Here is a 17,340-nt window from a genome sequence, read left to right on the forward strand (position 1 = left end):
CGCCAGGCTTTGCCCATCCTCCTGCCCTGCTCTTGGGCAGCAGAGCCTTGGAGCAGTTGGCATCCAAGGCAGCTCTTGCAGGAGCAGGCCAGCAGCTTACAGCAGCAGCAGCCCCCCATGCTCTGCAGGGATTTCTGCCCTTCCCAGCTAGGTGAAATTGTACCCATCTGAAATGATTTCATTGCTCAAGCCCCAGTTGCAGCCTCCTGAGACTAATTACCTTCTGCCTGCATTTGCATCGTTTACATTCCAGTCAGTTTAGGGCCCTGTGATGTTCTGGAAGGAGATGGGAAACGGAGAGGCAAAAATCTTCTAAGTAAATGGCTTGGAAGCAGGCTGTGAGGAGATGAGTGTGGTGAGCACAGCCATTTGGGACTGGCTTTGATCCTCCTTCCTACCAGGGCTGGGACAGGGAGGTGATGGAGGGCCAGTGTCCCTCAGATGAGTACTTGGCAGTGTTTCATCTGCAGAAGAGGAGTCTCCAGCAGGAACAGAGGCTCCTCCAAAGCCCCTTCAGAAAGCAGTGACAGGCAGCAGCTTGGTGCTGCTGTGCCTGTCTGAGTCCAGCTGTCTGCTGCAGACAGATTTGTGCTCTCAGCAGAGGCAGCCTGAAGACAGCCACAAATGATTTCCAAGTTGGTGCTTTGTGCACTGCTGTCTTCATCCAAGCTCGCTGCTGCTGGGGCTTTCTGCTGTTGTCTGTGTGATTTGAGGCTCTCTTGAAAGCTCAGGGGTTATGCAGCCACAGGTCTTGGTGATGAGAGGAGGGAATGGGCTCCATGCAGCCAGGATGCGTATGGGCAGGTCTTCTACTTTGCTCTGCTCTGGAGTAGGACATGGAAAGGGTTTTCCAGGCATCTGTGCTACCACTCAGCCCTCCAGGCTCCCTCATGGTAAGCAAGTTCTCATCTGCTCTTCTTCTGTCCCTGCAAACCTCACATGGAGCTGATGATCCAGTTGGGATCTTGCCTTGCTCCTGTGGCTAGGAGTGACAGATCCAGAGAGCCAAGGTGGTTGGGATGTCCCCTGTGCCATGGCTGGGCAGCCAGCAGCCCTCCTGGGATTGCACAGGCTTGTGGGTCCCACAGCTCTGGGGAACAGGAACCCCAAATGTCTCAGGTGAGCTCAGCTGGAGCAACTCCAATAAGAAGCAGGGAAGCTTGGTGGAGAAAATTAACTGAATTTGGGCAAAGAGCTGCAGATCTGGAGAGAAATGCATGGAGAGGGGGAAGAATCACTCCAAAGGGGCCTGCTGTGGCTACTCTCAGCTGTTCTGCTACTTCTTGCTTTTTTCACTTGAAACTGCTCTGAGTTGGAGAGCCTGTGAGAGACCTTAGAGCAGCCTTCCAGTGTCTGAAGGGAACCTACAGGCAGGCTGGGCAGGGGCTGTTCGGAAGGGCCTGTGGGGATAGGACAAGAGACAACGATTTTGAACTGGAGCAGGGGAGACTGAGGTTGGACATCAGGAGGAAGCTCTGCACAGTGAGGGTGGGGAGACACTGGAACAGGCTGCCTTGAGGCTCCATCCCTGGAGACAGTCAAGGTCAAACTTGATGAGGTCCTAAGCCATCTGATCCAGTTGGGGATGTCCCTGCTTGCTTCAGGAGGAGTGGACAAGACGCCCTGGGAGGGTCCCTTCAAACATGATGCATTCTGTCACTCTTTTGGCCACTGCTGCTACCCTGCAAGAGCAGCAGCACTCCAGAAAGTTGCTGCTGTAGTGGAATGAAAAGTTCTCTCTAACCCTGCAGGGATTTGGCAAAGATGCTGGCACAAAAATAGTTTGTAATGAGCTTTAAGACATCTTAATGAAGAGAAGTATAATTATTATTACCGAGTTCAATTACAGCCCTTGGATTACAAACACTCTCCAGAAAGAAATGCATCTGGGCTCTGCAATTCAATAACCTGCACGGCGAGGGGAGGGGAGAGGATTAAACCAGAGAAGAAAGAATTGCTTCAACTTGACTCTGGTGGCCTCTCTCTTCCTCCTGCCCAGCTCTCTCCATGCTCTGAGGAGAAGAATCCCTGCTCAGCACAGTGCAGTGGTGAGAACAATATTTGCTGGGGAGCTGGTGGTTGGCTCCCTTCCAAAGGCTCATCTGTAAGGCAGCAGTTGCCATGTTACTAGGATTTAATACACTCCTCGCTGAAATATTGATGGAAGTGCACACCTGGACATTCCTCTTTCACAAAGATGCAACCTAGGCACTTCTGAAGGGGTTTTTCCTTCCCTGGCTCCTGAGCAGAGGGACAGAAGTGAGGGATTTGCATGTTTGTCTGCACAGGAGCGTGACAGAAGGCAGGGAGGGAAGTGCAGCTGGGAATGCAGAGCAGGGGCTGGGGAGGCTGCATGATGAGTGCATGGCCTTGGCAATGCAGTGGAGATGTCAGGCCCTGCAGAACAGCAAGGGCTGGGGGCTGCAGGAGCTGCTGATGTGTCTTTGGGCTCCCTGGCCAGAGAAGGTTGCCTCTGGAGAGCTCTGAAGGAAGGAGCAGCTGATGCTGCCTGCTGAGCAGTGGGGACCTGCATCTCCTCCACACCCAGTACAGAGAGCACCAGCCTGGCACGGATGCTGGAGCCACTGAGGGTCAGAGGAGCTCTGCTGGCTTTGACACTGTTGGAGACAAGCCTGCTGGTGCCCAGGAGATGCTAGAGGCAGTCCATGGCATAGCACTACCATGGGCACTGTCCAGGCCAGCCAGAGCAGGGAGCTCAGCACAGCTCTAACCTTGCTGCTTTTAACCCTAACACCTGAAACCTTTCTGAGGTCAAAATGCAGCAAGCTGAGCAGCAGAGCAGAGGTTCTTGGTGCAGGACAGGAGCCCTGGTGGGTGCAGGGACGGGCAGGCTGCGAGGGCAGCGCTGCTGGTACGGTGCCAGCTGCCTGTGCGAGCACTGCCTGGCAGCTTGGCTCCTTTCTTCTGCGTGCAGCAGGATGACAAAAGCAGCCCCACGCTCATTGTAGCAGCTCCTTAAACATCCCATTGTCTGCAGACGGCGTTTGTCTGCCGCTCCGGCTGTCTGCAGATGACAGAGCCGAGGGCTGTTTAACTTCCCTCAGAAGCTGCGCTCTGAATGCAGCTCCCGGGCAGGCTCAGCCTCCTCAAACCTCCCCTCCCTCGCCTGCTCCGCGCCGTTTCGGGACTGCCTTTGATCCGGCCGGCTGTAGGACACTTGTTCGTGCTGCGAACCCTGCTTCTTTGTTCCTTCGGCGGTGCTGCCCGTGGGGAAGCCTTTGTCCAAATAATCTGAGAGTCCCCAAAGAGCCGAGAGCCGCTGGCTTTGCTCTCCGGTTGAAGAGCCAGCGAGGGCCATGGGTTTGTTCTGTTCACCGCTGGCTTTCTATTCGTGTAGCCTCCATCCAATCAAAGAGGCAAAACAACATCCCTGGTGTGCTAGCCACAGCTTCTGGCCCCTGCTTGGACATCTGAGGCAGAGGTATTTTTAGTTGAAAGGGATAACCAGCAAGGGTTATTTAGTGAAGAAGAGCCAGCAGGCATGGAAAGAAGAAACTTAAGGCACAAACCTTAACTAGAACCTGACAGGGCTGGAATCACAACGGCCCTCCGTCTGCCTGCTGCATCTCTGACCTGGGCCAGACAGCCCTGGGCTGTGCTGGCATCCCCAAAGCAGGCACAGAATCCCTGGTGCCACCTCAGCTCCTCAGCACATGGCACAGTGCTCAGATCACCTGTGCCCAAGTCCAGAGAGCAGTCTGCACTGCCACACACCTGCCCTGGGTGCAGAAGGAGGTGAGGAGAGGGACAGAGATGCAGCAGTGGCGTTTCCAGCTTTATGGCAGTGTTTGTGCTGCTGGGACACTGCTCAGCTCTCAGCCTCCCTTCCAGGGTTTATCTCACTCTGAATGTTCAGGCTCTGAGCCCTGGCAGCACACAGGCAATCCCTAGAGACTCTCTGCTTGTGAAGGAGCTCTCAGATGAAGCCTTTGTGCCCTTAGATCACAGAATCACAGCATCACAGAACGTTAGGGGCTGGAAGGGACCTCAAAAGATCATGCAGCCCAAGCCCCCTGCAGAACAGGATCACCTATACCACGATGATTAACCAGGCTCTGAAGTGCAGCTGTAGCACACCAGGAGAGGGGCGGGCAGTCCCTCCAGGCTCTTCCCAGCACGAAGCAGAGCGGGCGGCGAGGCAGGACCCCGACCCTGCCGGGATGACTTCAGCGCCGGGGCCGCTGCGCAGCTCCTGCTTCAGCAGTCAGTACACAGGAGATCCACCAGCGAGCAGCGGCGGAGGCAGGCTGGCGTGTCGGAAACAGTTAAGCAGGTCGTAATGAGGCTGTGGCTCCCTCCCTGCCGCCTCGCAGGGCCGATCGCTGCGCGGCTCCTGTTGCGCCGTGTCCCCAGCCGCAGCCCAGGCGTAAACAGGCAGCGCTCCAGGACGGCCCCGCAGTCGTCCTGGCATGCATCCTGCCCACGGTACAATATTGCCTGCTGTTGCATGAACAGAACATGCCTCCTCTGATTGCTTTTCCCTGCTCTTGTGAGAGAGATGCTGCCTGAGGAGCCCCACTGGTGGAAGGTCTTCTCCGAGGTGTGGTTACAGCTCTGTGCAGAGAGCCTCTGGTTCTGGATGGTGAAAGAAACAAACCCAATAGCCCCAGACTGTGCTTCCCTTGGCTGCTTGCTGCAAGGGCTTGGTGAGATTTGACAGGAGACTGACCTCAGTGGCCTGTTCCTGCTCCTGTCCTGGGGGTTTTCAGCAGTAATTATCCTTTTTTTTTTTTTTTTTACTGAACTGTGGTGAGGTTCCTGCTGTGGCTCCAACTCCCATTCCTGCAGGGAAGCAGGGGAAAAGTGTCCCTCAGGGGACTGCTGAGAGGTTTGTGCTCTGCTAAGAAGGTGCTGCCTGGCACAGGGCAGTTTGTCCCAGGAGGTTGTGGATGCCTCCATAGAATGCCTTAGGTTGGAAGGGACCTCAGAGATCCTCCAACCTCCCCACCATGGGCAGGGACACCTCTCAGCTGGACTCAACTGCTCAAGGCCTCCAACAGCCCCAGGGAGGGAGCACCCAGGGAGGTTGTGGCTGTCCCCTCCCTGGAGGTGTCCAGGCCAGGCTGGATGAGACCTTGAGCAACCTGGGCTGGTGGGAGGTGTCCCTGCCCATGGCAGGGGTTTGGAGCTGGATGATCTTTAAGGTCCCTTCCAACCCAAACCATTCTGGGACTGTTCCTCTGTGGTTTGCTTGCTCTTAGGACAGGGTGAGGGCAGCAGGGATCTATTTTTGTTTAGTTTTGAATCTCACCAAGCAGAGCTGAGACTGCCCTGGGCTCACAATCTGGATAGAGTTCAGCCTTGCTGAATGCACTGTGCCCACCTCATCCTACCTGGGCATCCTGGCAATGCCAGGACAGGCAGATGAGCCACCAGGGAGGAGAAGGGCAGGGGTGGGCTGGAGGAAAAGGGGAGAAGCTCTTTGTTGCCAAGATCCATGCCAGCTGGGAACAGCAGACTCAGAGCTGCTCCACACAACTGCTCCAGCTCCCTGCAAGGAAACCAAGCCAAAAAAAAGGGCAAATTGGGTCACTGCCAGGAGGGCACAAAGGCTTGGCAGGGGGCTGAGCCTGTCCTGTCATCACTGTGCCCACACACCACGACAGGCTCCCCGAGCCCCACGCGTGGCTGTGGGCACCACATCGCTGGTCTAACACTGACCCCCAGTGTCTGGCAGCTGGGTACACCGAGCTGTGCCCAGAGCCATGCCCAGAGCCGTGCCCAGAGTCGTGCCCAGCGCCGTGCCCAGTGTCACTGCTGCGAGTAGCTGGAGGTGGAGCAAAGCTAGAGGGGGTGATGGAGTTCGATGTAAATGAAACCATCCTGCCTGCAGCACAGGAGAGTGGTGGCAGGAGGGTGCCAGGCTGCAGGGCTGCAGTTAAAGCAGCTGCTGAAGAGCTCTGCAGACTGGGGCTGAGCTGCCTCAGCTCTTGGTACCAGGCTCTTGGAGCAAAGGTGCTGCTGTGGTCCTGCTGGGACGCTTTGTGCTGCAGTGACTTGGGTTTGGGGCAGCCCTTTAAACATCAACAGTGCCCACAGCGGTGGAGGGCACCTTGGGCAAAGCCTAAGGCTGTCTGCAGAGTGCTTTGGGAGGGAGCTGCCATGCAAATCCTGGGATTCTTCTGAACACTGGGAACTTGCATCAGTGGTGAGGGGGAGCTGATGGCCAGCAGCAGCCCCTGGGCAGGGCTCTGGCATCCTCCAGCTGTAGCAGGCACAGGTCAGTGTGGTGAAGCTTCCCAGGCACACAAGGATCACAGCAGCCCAAGTGGAGCTGAGTTCTCTGTGTTCTGTCTCTCTCAGATGTTCCTTTAGCTTCCCCATTAATGAATTCCTCTCTGGTGCTCTTCCTTGCACAGCCCATGGCCTCTGCTCAGCTCTGTTAATTAATTTCTTCAGATACTGCCTTCCCACATTTGGTTCTTGATAAGATACCAGAAAGAAATCCAAGAGAAGACTCAAAGAGATTTCTCAGATGGGCAAGCAGAAAGTTTCCTTCTGTATCAGAAATTCCTCTGCCAGGGCTCTCCAGCCCCTGCTGGGAGCACTCCTCAGCCATGGCAGTGAAGGGCTTGCTCAGCTGGAGTGGTGCAGAGACGCTCCAGACAGCAGCCTTCAGCAGAGGACTGCAGCCCCCTTGGCTGTTTTGGCTCTGGCTGAGGCATCAGCTGCTCAGGAACTCGCCCAGCAGGCAGTGCCCCTGGGAGCTGAGTGCTGGCAGCTTGCTGGCATTACCTGTGTTGGCATGACAACAGTGTTTGACAGGGCACAGCAACAGCTTCTAAAGCTGTCTTCTCAAATCCTGGCTGAAAGACTTATTCCTGCTCCTGGTGCTGGGCTGCTGAGGAGGCAGAGGAGGCTCTGGGGAGGAAGGATGCTGCAGCGTGGTCCAGGCAGGGAGCGAGGCTCCCTCTGCCAGTTGCTAGGCACAGAATCATGGAATGGATTGGGTTGGAAGGGACCTCCAAAGGGCATCCAGTCCAACCCCCTGCACTTAGCAGGGACATCCTTCACTAGAGCAGCTTGCCCAGAGCCCTGCCCAGCCTCACCTTGAGTATCTCCAGGGATGGGGTCCCAACCACCTCCCTGGGCAACCTGTTGCACTGTTGCAGCACTCTCATGATGCAGAACTTGTTCCTAACATCCAATCTCAATCTGCTCTTCTCTCATTTCAAACCATTGCCCCTGGTCCTGTCTCTGCAGCCCTTTGGGAACAGTCCCTCTGTAGCCTTCTTGTAGCCTCCTTCCCCTGCTGATCCTCCTTCTGCTTTCTCTCTGGGTGCTGCTATGGTGAGGGTGGCAGAGCCCTGGAGCAGGCTGCCCAGGGAGGTGGTGGAGTCTCCTTCTCTGGGTGTGTTCCTATGTGACCTGCCCTGGGTGACCCTGCTCTGGCAGAGGGGTTGGACTCAGTGATCTCTGGAGGTCCTTTCCAACCCCTCCCATTCTGTGATTCTGTGAAGAGGAATTTGGCCACCTAAGCCAAAACCAACTTGCCCATAGCAGGAGAAGCTGCTGCTGTCTGGCTCCTCCCTTTGTCAGCCTTTGCACCCAACAGCCACGACCTTTACAGGCAGCATTCCTTCTGGCTGCTGTCCCTAGCACATCACTCATGTTTAGGCAAAGGAGCTGGGAGGATTGTAACAGACAGGGACAGTGGTGCAAGTGACAGGCACAGAGACAAGTGCTGCGAGGAGCTCATTTACACCTGGAGCTTCACAGCCTCAGCCTCCCTTCCTGCTCAAGGAGCTCAGCAGCTGCTGCTCCAGCCCTGCCAGCTCCCAGCAGAAGCAGGCAGCTTTCAGTTGTTTTGGTTTATTTTTTTTCCTCCCTCCCTTTTGCCCACTTAGCCAACAAATCCTAACAAAACCCACTCTTTAATATTGTTGGAAAGAAGTCCTCTTTTATGTGGAAATGTGGCTCTGGTGTCAGTAGTTTGTGCTGCTCTGATTCTCTCCCAGGGCTGCCTGGCTGTAAGCAGTCCCTGCGCAGCCTTTCAAGTCGCTCTGGAGCTGCTGCCTGCTGCTGAGGTCTGGGCTGATCCTGGGGGGGCCTCTCCTTGGGGTGCTCTCTCTGCCAGCTGCTTTCTCAGATGGGGAGCAGAAATAGATGACAAAATGCAACAGCATCTTGCAGCTGTGAAATTGTCACCACCTCCCCCTGGTGACAGGGGAGAAGGAGGGGAGAGCAACAGCAGAGTTTTTCAGCAAGGTGTCCAGAGACAGGCCAAGGGGGAATGGCTTGGAGCTGAGCGAGAGCAGGGTTAGACTGGAGCTGAGGAAGAAGTTCTTCAGCAGGAGGGTAGTGAGACTCTGGAACAGGCTGCCCAGGGAGGCTGTGGATGTCTCCTCCCTGAAGGTGTTCAAGGCCAGGTTGGATGAGAGGTGTCCCTGCCCATGGTGAGGAGGTTGGAGGAGATGACCTCTGAGGTCTCTTCCAACCTGAGCCATTCTGTGATTATTCCCTCCCTGGATTTTAAGTAACTAAAATGCAAGTGAAGAATATCTGCATAGTAGTTTCAATGTGGTCTGTGCTCTTTTTTCCTTCCTTTTCTACCCTTATAGCCCCAAGTCTGTGAAATCCAGAGGCACACAAAGCTGAGACGAAGCAGCTGAGCTCTGAGGTCCCTTCCAACCAGAGCCATTCTATGAAGAGCTCTGCAAAGTAGTCCTGGTTTCATCTGAGTCAGGTGCTTTGAAAAGCACCCAGGACCACCTCACACAGTGCTGAGTGCTGTGGTTGTGTATCTGCAGGTGCTGCTGCAGGCTCTGTGCTGGGTCACGGAGCACAGGAGGCTGCCGAGGGCTGCATCACCCATGGCTCCAGCACCTCAGCATCACAAAGCAGCACCAAGGATGAGGAGCAGAGAGTGCTGTGTGTGTCATTACCTCGAAATGACATTTTTCTCCCTATTTTCAGTCACGTTGGCGAAATTAAGACCACCACCAAGCCTGACTCCTGCAGGAATGCTGCTCCTCAGCCAGCCCTAGCTCTGTTTACGAGACAGTGGAAGTTTTCACAGCCTAATAAAAGCAATCATCTGTATTCTCTGGCTGCGAATAACGACACTGGGAGAGTGTGGAGCAAGTCGAGAGGCTTTTGGAGGAGAATACGAATTATCTCAACCAGAGAACAAAGCACAGGAGGACCCCTGAGCAGCGAGAGGAGCTGCGGGAGAAAGCATCAGGACTCTGCACTTCAACTGGGAGACTTTCTGCTTCTGAGAGGGGAAAAGGAAAAAAAAAAAAAACAACAACAGCAACAAAAAAAAAGCCTGGCTTAACGATTCTTGCCACTTATTGCTGCGGTTTGAATTGCTGGCTGTGTGTTTGTAAGGGCAGGGTGAACGGGACAAGCGGAGCGGGATCGGCTCCGTCGGGGCTGAGCGGCGCAGGGGAGAACCTCAGAGCGCCGAGACTCGTGGGACAGCTCTGCAGCGAGCAAGGCTGCTGTGAAGGAAGGAGCTGCTGTGCCCTCAGCCGGACAGAATCCTGCAAATCCCCACATCGCCCTCGAGCACTGAATGGAGAGAAAGAAAGAGCTGAGCTGAAGAAGGAGCTGCGGTTTAGTGTGATGGATGCAGCCCCCGGGGCTCCACGGGCAGTGGAGCTCCTTCACCTCCCCCTGTCACATAAGTGGACATAATTACACACTTAATAATGCTAGGTGCTGGGCTTCTTATTGCCGCTCTGAAATTCATCTGCTAGCGTCAGAGCCCTTGAAGTTAAAGAGGGATTTGAGTTACTGACAGGATTCGTTCCCTGAGGGCTGTGGAAACGAACTGAGCGGCAGAGCTGAATAATAACTCCCACATCTAACAGGAGCAAGGGAGCCACAACGGGAAGCAGAGGATCTGAAATGTTTATAACCTACACAGAGGTCAGGCAGGGTTGGGCTGGCTTCTTTCCCCAGGCACTGACCCGGGGGCAAACTCCTCTGCTTTCATTCTACTTAAGCTTAGTCGAACCTAACTCTGCCTGTGTGATGGGTCCCGGCTGGCTGCCCTGTTGGCGGGCAGGGTGAGGCCAGCTCCCAGCTTAGGGAAGGGAAATGAGTTCCCCCCCCTTCGCCCGTGATCTCGGCCCGGAGCAGCCAGGCTCCGGGGGGGCCAGCTGAGGGCCAGGTGAGGGCGGGGCGCGGCCACCCCTCCGGCGGGAGGCTCCACAAGATGGCGCGCACGGGCTTGGTGCCTTGCCCAAGATGGCGGCGGGCGGCCCGGCCCGGCGGTCGCGCACGGGGGCTGGAGCGCGGGGCTGGGGCCGCACCGACGCCCGCGGCCCAGCCTTTCCGGAGCGGCAGCGGCCGCAGAGGCCTCCCGGGCGCTCTGCGAAGGGATTCCTGGAGGGAGAGCGCCCGCAAACCACTTCTGCTGAGCCTGCGCACGAAGAGCCGGCAGAGACCCGCCGCCAGCAGAAGGGCGGCCCCGGGACGCCGAGCGTGGTAGGACGGCCGCGGCCGGGGAGAGGCGGCGGGGCCGGGTGGGAGTGGGTGCAGGTGGTTATGAACACCTACGTGCTGAGCAACGCCGTCAGGACATTAGCTGAGGGATTTGAGCCACCTGCCAGCGCTTTGTGCAGCCGCAGGGCCGGCGCTGGAGCCGTTCCTGGGCCGCGCTGCTGCGGCAGTCTCCAGCTGCAGCGGCAGTCTCCAGCTGCAGCATCCCTAAGGAAAGCTGCCAGGGATTAGCCTCGTAAGGTGCTAGGCTGTGCTTTGAGATGAGGCTTTCTGCTGGTGCTGGTTTGCTGTGAGCTCTCTGTTCCTCTTCTCGTTCTGTTCCATTTCCTACCGGTTGCTTTTCTTAGCCATACGCCTTCGGCTCTCGCTGCTGCTCGTTTGATGGAGCCCTTTGGTTCCACATCCAACAGTTAAAGAGCTGTGGGGGTTTTGGTTTTCTTTATTTCTAATAAGCTTTAGGATCTTTTAAAGTACATATTCTTTTCTCTACCAGTGTTCTTCATGCAGAGCAGCTCGTAAACGGCCCCCAAAGAGGCTTAAAAGTGAAAAACCTGCTCCAGTCAAACCAGAACTCAAACCAGAAGAGTTTACAGGTAGAGGTGAAAGCCTTGCTGCACTGGGGGAAGCACCTAAGCCATCTGATGGGGACCAACGTCCAGAAGATCCAGAAGACTGCAGCTTAATTCATCAGGAAAAAGGTGAAAGCATTCCAGAACTGAAGGAAGACAAACAGCAAAAGGAACAGGATGCTCCCCCTGAGCCACACACAGTGAAATCCAGCAGTGCCCCAGCAAAACTGGGCAGTGATGAACAGCTGCACATCTACAGCGAGGAGGAGAGGAGCTGTCAGAGTCTGCTTTCAGATGAGTCCAGCCTGGGGGACGCAGATGTGCCCAGGAGGCTGATGGAGCTGGACAGCAGTGCTCTGCTGAATGAGGACAGCAACCAGCCCATGCCTGTGGCTCGCTTCTTTGGAGATCTGGAGCTCCTGCGGGTAAGGTGATGCTAGGCTGGCCACTGCAGTCAGCTCTGCCCCCTTCAGTCTTGCATCTCCAAAAGCAGCCTGGCCTCAAAATTGTCTAGTGTTGGTAGACATCTCTGTCCCCTAGATAAAAGGATTTGTCTCAGGGATTAAGTTAATTAAGGCAAGTTAATTTCAGATGTGAAATGCTGATGTCGCCCAGGAGGCAGCTGTGTGCTGGGCTACAGCCAGAAGAGTGTGGCCAGCAGGGCAAGAGAGGGGATTCTGCCCCTTAACTCTTCTCTGCTGAGACCTCACATCCAATCCTGCCTCCAGTTCTGGTGTCCCCAGTGTCAGAAGGACACAGAGCTGCTGGAGAGAGGCCAGAGGAGGCCACAAAGGTGATCCAAGGGCTGGAGCAGCTCTGCTGTGAGCACAGGCTCAGGGAGTTGGGGATGTTCAGCCTGGAGAAGACTCCAGGGGGACCTTAGAGCTGACCTGCAATATCTGCAGGGTGCATCATGAGGCTTGGTGCTGAGCAGGGCTCACAGCTGGTATTTAGTTGGAGCAGTGAGGATTTGTTTGTGGAGAAGGAGCAGGCAGCTCAGAGAGGTTGTGAAGTTTCCTTCTCTGGAGACATCAAAACCCATCTGGCTGTATTCCTGTGTGACCTGCCCTGGGTGTTCCTGCTCTGGCAGGGGGGTTGGACTGGATGAGCTCCAGAGGTCCCTTCCAGCCCCTACCATTCTGTGTTTCTGTGAGTGCCTGCCCTTGCTTTGGCCATGGGTCAGGCAGGCTCCCTTTAGAGCAGCTCTGCTTTAGCTGTGGGGTTGTGTCAGGAGTGTGAGGAGCTGTGCTGGTGCCTCACTGTCAGGTGTGGCAGTCTGAGCTGTTGGAGAGGTAGGAGGTCTGCCACTTGCTGCAACAGACTTTTCCTTCATCAGTTTTATCTTTGTCTTGAAGGATCTCCCAGCAGCTGCTCTCCCAAGCACAATGATGAGCAGGAGGGAATTCAGAAAGCTTCATATCATTGCAAAGGAAGAGGAGGAGGAGGAGGAAGAGGATGTTGTCTAACAACAAACTGTAAACAGACTAAACCTTTTCCCTGTGCATGCATGGAGGGCTGGCTGCCAGAGGCACCAACAGAAGGTGTCTGTGTTTGCCTGCTCTCAGAGGGAGGAGAACTGGCAGAGTTTGTGGGTTTTTTTCTGGCCTGGAACACTTCCAGGGAGGGGGCAGCCACAGCATCCCTAAGCAACCTGTGCCAGTGTCTCCCCACCCTCACTGTAGCTCCTGCCCAACATCCCCGTAGTGTTAGATCCTGCCCCAGGGGTCAGGTCTCCTTTCCACAACAGAGTTGTTCTCCTTTGTGGGGTGCAGCATGCAGCCCACACCTCTCACCCCACACATCCCACCCTGACCTCAGCCTTGCCCAGTGCTGATGGGTGGTTAGAAACCAGTAAGCAACCTCAGCTGCTTCCAGGAGCTCTGGACTCACCCTGGTGTCTGTGCTAAGAGTTTCTTTGACAGTGTGATGATGCAACCAGCACCCAGCTCTTAGTGGTTATAAATAGTTTTCTTCTACAGTTCTAAAAATAGGAGCAGATGTTAGCAGCAGATGGGTTAAATAAATATTAATTACTACAGCTAGAGCCAGCTAAACATCCCAAAGTTGTAAGGCAAACAACTTGTGCATGCATGACATGGAAATTTATTCCCATTTCCACTCCAGATGAGGCATTGTTTCTGCCAATGAGCTCTCCTGGCTCCTGTTCACTCCCAACCCTGTAACACAAAAGAAAAAAAATCTAATTTTTAATGGCATATTCATGGTGTTCAGCACAACTCCAATGTGGAGAAGCTCTCCCAGCTTTGCCTCGAGTGCCAGCTCTGCTTTCACACAGCTTGGTTTCAGGGCTGTGCAAAGTGCTGATGTGCAGTTGGTGGCAAGAGTGATGATGTTTGTCAGCAGACTCTTTGCTGTGATGCCTTCCCCAGTGCCAGCAGCCTCTGTGCTTCCATCTTGGTTCTATAAACACAGATACAGAACTGCCCCTGTCCTGGATGTAGCCAGACACAGAGCTGCTCATCTTCAGTCTCAATCTGCCTTCCCCCAGCTCCAACCCATGACCAAGCACTCCTGCACCTCTGCCTTCAGACATACACAGAGGTGGTGGCAATTCTTTTATTTCACATCCTTTTCATTGCTAGTCCCTAACAGTTCAGTTGCTACCAGCTGCTATTAAAAATGAATCAAGTACAAATGATCTCTGCTTTGGTAGCTGAGGTAGGGAGGTGTTGTAGAGGCAGTGTCCTCTGCAGCAGCAGCCTGACATGATTTATGTAGCACCAGAGCTTGTTTGCTCCCAGCAAACTCAAGCTGAAGAGGGAGAACAGTGAGACAGCTGAGAGCAAAGGTGGGAAAAGCAAACCCATGGCTGTGCTCTTCCTCCTAGGAGATGCAGGGGGTAGGGGAGTGCAGGGGTTTGGCAGAGGAGAGCCAGCAGCTTTGGATTCCCTGGCTGGCTACCTGGAAAAGGCACAGAGGAATTCTTTCTTTGGCTTAATGTGCAGAGAAACAGCGACCTGCAAGTGCCCTCAGCTGAGCTCTGAACTGCTTTGTCTGAGTTTCATGGGCATGGTGAGGCCTGGGTCTAGAAGAGCCCACAGGGTGCAGTCAGTGTCAGCCTCTGGCCTCCTCCCTGCGCTCTGCCTCGCAACACAGGTGGGCTGAGGGACAGCTGCAGTAAGGGAGGAGGCAGAGGAGCAGAGTTAGGCACCACTTGAATGGGTCTGCTGGGAGACTGCAGCCTTGGCAAGGCATTTGCCAGGGCCTCCTCAGTCGGCTGGAGCTGTTTGGAGCTCAAGCTCACAGCTTGATGTGAGCTGCCCAGAGGCAGCTCTAGCACCTCTTGTGCTTCGGCTGCTTCGTTCTGTAGATCCTGCTTTTGTCACAGCTCAGGTTGTGATTGGTTTTCTTATGGCAAGCAATGTGTACAAGCTTTAAATTCTCCACTGTAAACAGCAGCTGATAGAAGTATTCCCAGTTCACTTCTCTTCCATCTCGAGTTGTGACAGCCTCTGCCAGCTGAGGGACGACAGCACGTTTCTTCTCGATTCTGCAGCACACAAAAGAGAGAACACTGCCAGCACACTTTGTGTCTGCAACACCACACCTCACCTGCCTCCATTTCATCTCCTGCACCAGGCTGATGATTTAGGATTTTTCCTGACAAAATCACTTCAGCAAACCCTGTTTGCTTCACAAGTGCACAGGGCCTGAAATCGGGGTCTGAGGGTTTTGCCCAAGAGGACAGGGTGGTGAGGAGGGAGCTGTGGGAAACACACGCAGTGAAGCCTTGAGCAGCTGAATCCAGGTCAGAGGTGTCCCTGCCCATGGTGGGCAGGTTGAAGGAGATGATCTCTTGAGGTCCCTTCCAACCTGAGCCATTCTCTGATGGTTCCATGAGAGCAGCAAAGCAGTTAGTGAGGGCTGCCTTGGTAAGCTGCTGTTGGGTTTTTGTGTCACCAGACACAGCAGTGTTCATGGCAGAGCTCACTGCACTGCGTGGGGACCGAGCTCAGTGGCTGTCCCTTCCCTGCCCAGGGTGAAGGGCATGAAATGGGTCAGCTGAGCAGTCTGTACCTACATGTGGTCGAGGTTCCAGGTGCTGAAGAGGATCCTGCTCTCCCTGTTGCTGTAGGGGTTGATGGAGTGCTTGCTGGGGCAGGCAGTGCAGTCGAAGGGACCCTGTGGAACAGGCTGGCTGAGAGGGGCTGCTGCTCCTCACCCCCTGCCAGCCTTCTGCTCCCAGCAGCCAACCCAGGAGCTCACACAGGCTGTGACACTGCCCTGCCAGGCTTGGAACTGTGCTGTGCAAGCTCCCAAGATCCATTTCCTCCCTCTGATGCCCTGGAGCAGAGTCTGAGCTCACCTGGCAGGAGAACCACCCCTCAGCGGTGCACAGTCGAGTTGCCTCCTCCTCCTCCCTCCTGTCAAAGTAGCCCCCGTTGTACTTCACAGCCTTCAGCCTCTCTGCCATCAGGTCAATTATCCTTCTGTAGGCCTCTCTTCCCGTGGGATGAACGTTGGACAGAAAATTACTAACCTAGAAGGGGGGAGGAGGAAGAAGTCACCCAAATCACTGCTGGGTGCCTGCAGCAGCCTGGAGCTCTCTGCTACAATCAGCACAGCAAAAAGTGTTTCACAGACTTCTGGTCACAGAACTGCTTTTCATGGAGACTTGAGAGTCAGGTGCTGAGCAGAACCTCACCTCCTTCAGGTAGCTCCGGATCCTGCTCTGGCAGCTGTACCGCATGTAGCTGGATTTGCTCTTAAAGCGAGACTCCACACCTAGGGCATGGGGCTGGCTTGGCCTGAGGCACTGCCAGTGCTGTGCTCCTGCCTGCCTGGCTGCTCAGCCCTGCTCTACGCAGGCTCTGTGTGCTCAGGTGGCTTTTCTGTCCCATTTTTATTTTCCTGCTCTGAGAGGACTTTGCTCTCAGCACTTAAAACCGAGCTCTGCAGAGCATCTGCTGGGAAAGCAGCAGCTGATGGGGAAGTGAAATGTTTCTGGGTAATTTGCAGACTGGGAACACTGAGAAACTGTGAAGGAAACGGTTCAGGAGGAGCTGCAACCACTTGGGATGAGGAGGAAAGGATAAGGAAGGGTTTACTGGCTGACAGGGGAAAAGGGTCAGTATTCCTGGCAAATTGTTCCTAGATTGTCAATGCAGATCTATGTTAATGGGGAGAAAAGGGATCTTGGATAGAGCAATAGGGGATACTGGGGATTGCATATGGAATACTGGGGGGACTTATAGGGAATATTTGGGGCTTATACAAATAGTGGGGTCTGATACCATTTTCTGGCACTCAATATGCATATATCTTAAAGAAACTTCAAACACTCGTGGTGCTGTCAGCGGTAGCAAACTCCCCCTGCCCGGGTACACAAGCACACCAGCCAGAGGGACTCCCAAATCCCTAAACCACTTTTCCACAGGGGCATTTCAGAAGGAGGGCAGTGACTCTCCGGGCAGCTGCCCGCGGGTGCCAGGCGCACCTTCAAACCAGCTCTTGTCCTCTTCCCTGCCCTCGGCCAGGATGTTTTCGCTCAGGTTGTGGACGAGATCCGCCAGCAGCTTCTGCCTGCGGGGTGCCCTCTCGTCCGCCAGCAGCCTCCTCGCCGCCGCCACCACCGCCTCGCCCTGGCTGCAGAAGGCGGCCAGGAACCGCTCGATGTCGCTGGCACCTGCAGCGTGCGCGGACCGGGAGGCGCCGGTTGAGCTCGGCGGGGAGGCCCCGCGGGGCCCGGCCGCTGCCCCACCTCTGGTTGTACCCCGCCGGTGCCCCCGTCCCCAGCACACTCACATCCCCGCCAGCTCTCTCCGGGACCCAGCAGCACCAGCTCCGTCTGCGGCGGCAGGGTGCGGAAGTAGCTCTCGGTCAGCTCCGTGCCGTCCTCGTAGAGGCAGAGGCGGCTGCCTGGCAAGGGAAGCTGCCCCCGGGGCGAGTGAGAAGCGACAGTGCCCGCGGCGCCGGCCCCGCTCCCCGGGCCCGGGCCCGGGCCGCACCTGCAGCAGGCGGCAGCCCTTCCGCAGCAGCTCCCGCAGGCTCCTGGCCGCCACGCCGAACTTCTGCGGACTGCCGTAGCCGCGCAAGCGGAAGGGCCGCAGCGGCTCCGCCATGGCACCGCCCGGTGCCGCCGACCCGCGGCGGGAGCGCGCATGCGCGATGGGGGCCGGCGCGGGAGCGCGCCCGGGCATGCGCGGCGTTGCCAAGAGACAGGCGATGGGGCCGCGCTGAGGCAAGTGAGGCGTCTGGCCCGGCTGCTTCCACCTCTCCTTCCTTCCTCTCTCTCTCCTTCCTTCCTCTTCTTCCGGCTGGCTGAGCCTCCCCAGAG

General features: G+C 55.8%; 2 protein-coding genes across 2 annotated transcripts; one reads left to right on the top strand and one right to left on the bottom strand.

Annotated features, from left to right (window-relative positions):
* The first annotated feature begins 10,218 nt into the window (after positions 1 to 10,218).
* On the top strand, positions 10,219 to 12,508 carry C32H1orf174 (chromosome 32 C1orf174 homolog). The gene is made up of 3 exons (XM_054394819.1): positions 10,219 to 10,661; positions 10,981 to 11,467; positions 12,398 to 12,508. Exons 1-3 carry the CDS (start codon positions 10,219 to 10,221, stop codon positions 12,506 to 12,508), a joined length of 1,041 nt encoding a protein of 346 aa, XP_054250794.1.
* A 651-nt stretch (positions 12,509 to 13,159) lies between these two features.
* DFFB (DNA fragmentation factor subunit beta) lies at positions 13,160 to 17,125 on the bottom strand. Its single transcript, XM_054394947.1, has 7 exons — positions 17,012 to 17,125; positions 16,809 to 16,935; positions 16,501 to 16,689; positions 15,709 to 15,788; positions 15,370 to 15,543; positions 15,085 to 15,185; positions 13,160 to 14,553 (listed from the first exon to the last, which is right to left on the bottom strand). Exons 1-7 carry the CDS (start codon positions 17,123 to 17,125, stop codon positions 14,337 to 14,339), a joined length of 1,002 nt encoding a protein of 333 aa, XP_054250922.1. The 3' UTR covers positions 13,160 to 14,336.
* Positions 17,126 to 17,340: the final 215 nt, after the last annotated feature.

The sequence above is a fragment of the Indicator indicator genome, chromosome 32, assembly GCF_027791375.1.
Source record: "Indicator indicator isolate 239-I01 chromosome 32, UM_Iind_1.1, whole genome shotgun sequence".
Taxonomy (NCBI): domain Eukaryota; kingdom Metazoa; phylum Chordata; class Aves; order Piciformes; family Indicatoridae; genus Indicator; species Indicator indicator.

Bases quoted from the DNA above. Each gene is read 5' to 3' on its own strand.
- DFFB (XM_054394947.1), bottom strand. From the start codon at position 17,125: ATGGCGGAGCCGCTGCGGCCCTTCCGCTTGCGCGGCTACGGCAGTCCG. The intron at 16,690-16,808 runs GTGAGTGTGCTG...CGCACGCTGCAG, and splicing joins CGGAGAGAGCTGGCGGGGAT to GTGCCAGCGACATCGAGCGG. The intron at 15,789-16,500 runs GTGCGCCTGGCA...CCCATGCCCTAG, and splicing joins GGACAAGAGCTGGTTTGAAG to GTGTGGAGTCTCGCTTTAAG.
- C32H1orf174 (XM_054394819.1), top strand. From the start codon at position 10,219: ATGGCGGCGGGCGGCCCGGCCCGGCGGTCGCGCACGGGGGCTGGAGCG. The intron at 10,662-10,980 runs GTCTCCAGCTGC...TTCTTCATGCAG, and splicing joins AGTCTCCAGCTGCAGCGGCA to AGCAGCTCGTAAACGGCCCC. The intron at 11,468-12,397 runs GTAAGGTGATGC...TTTGTCTTGAAG, and splicing joins GAGATCTGGAGCTCCTGCGG to GATCTCCCAGCAGCTGCTCT.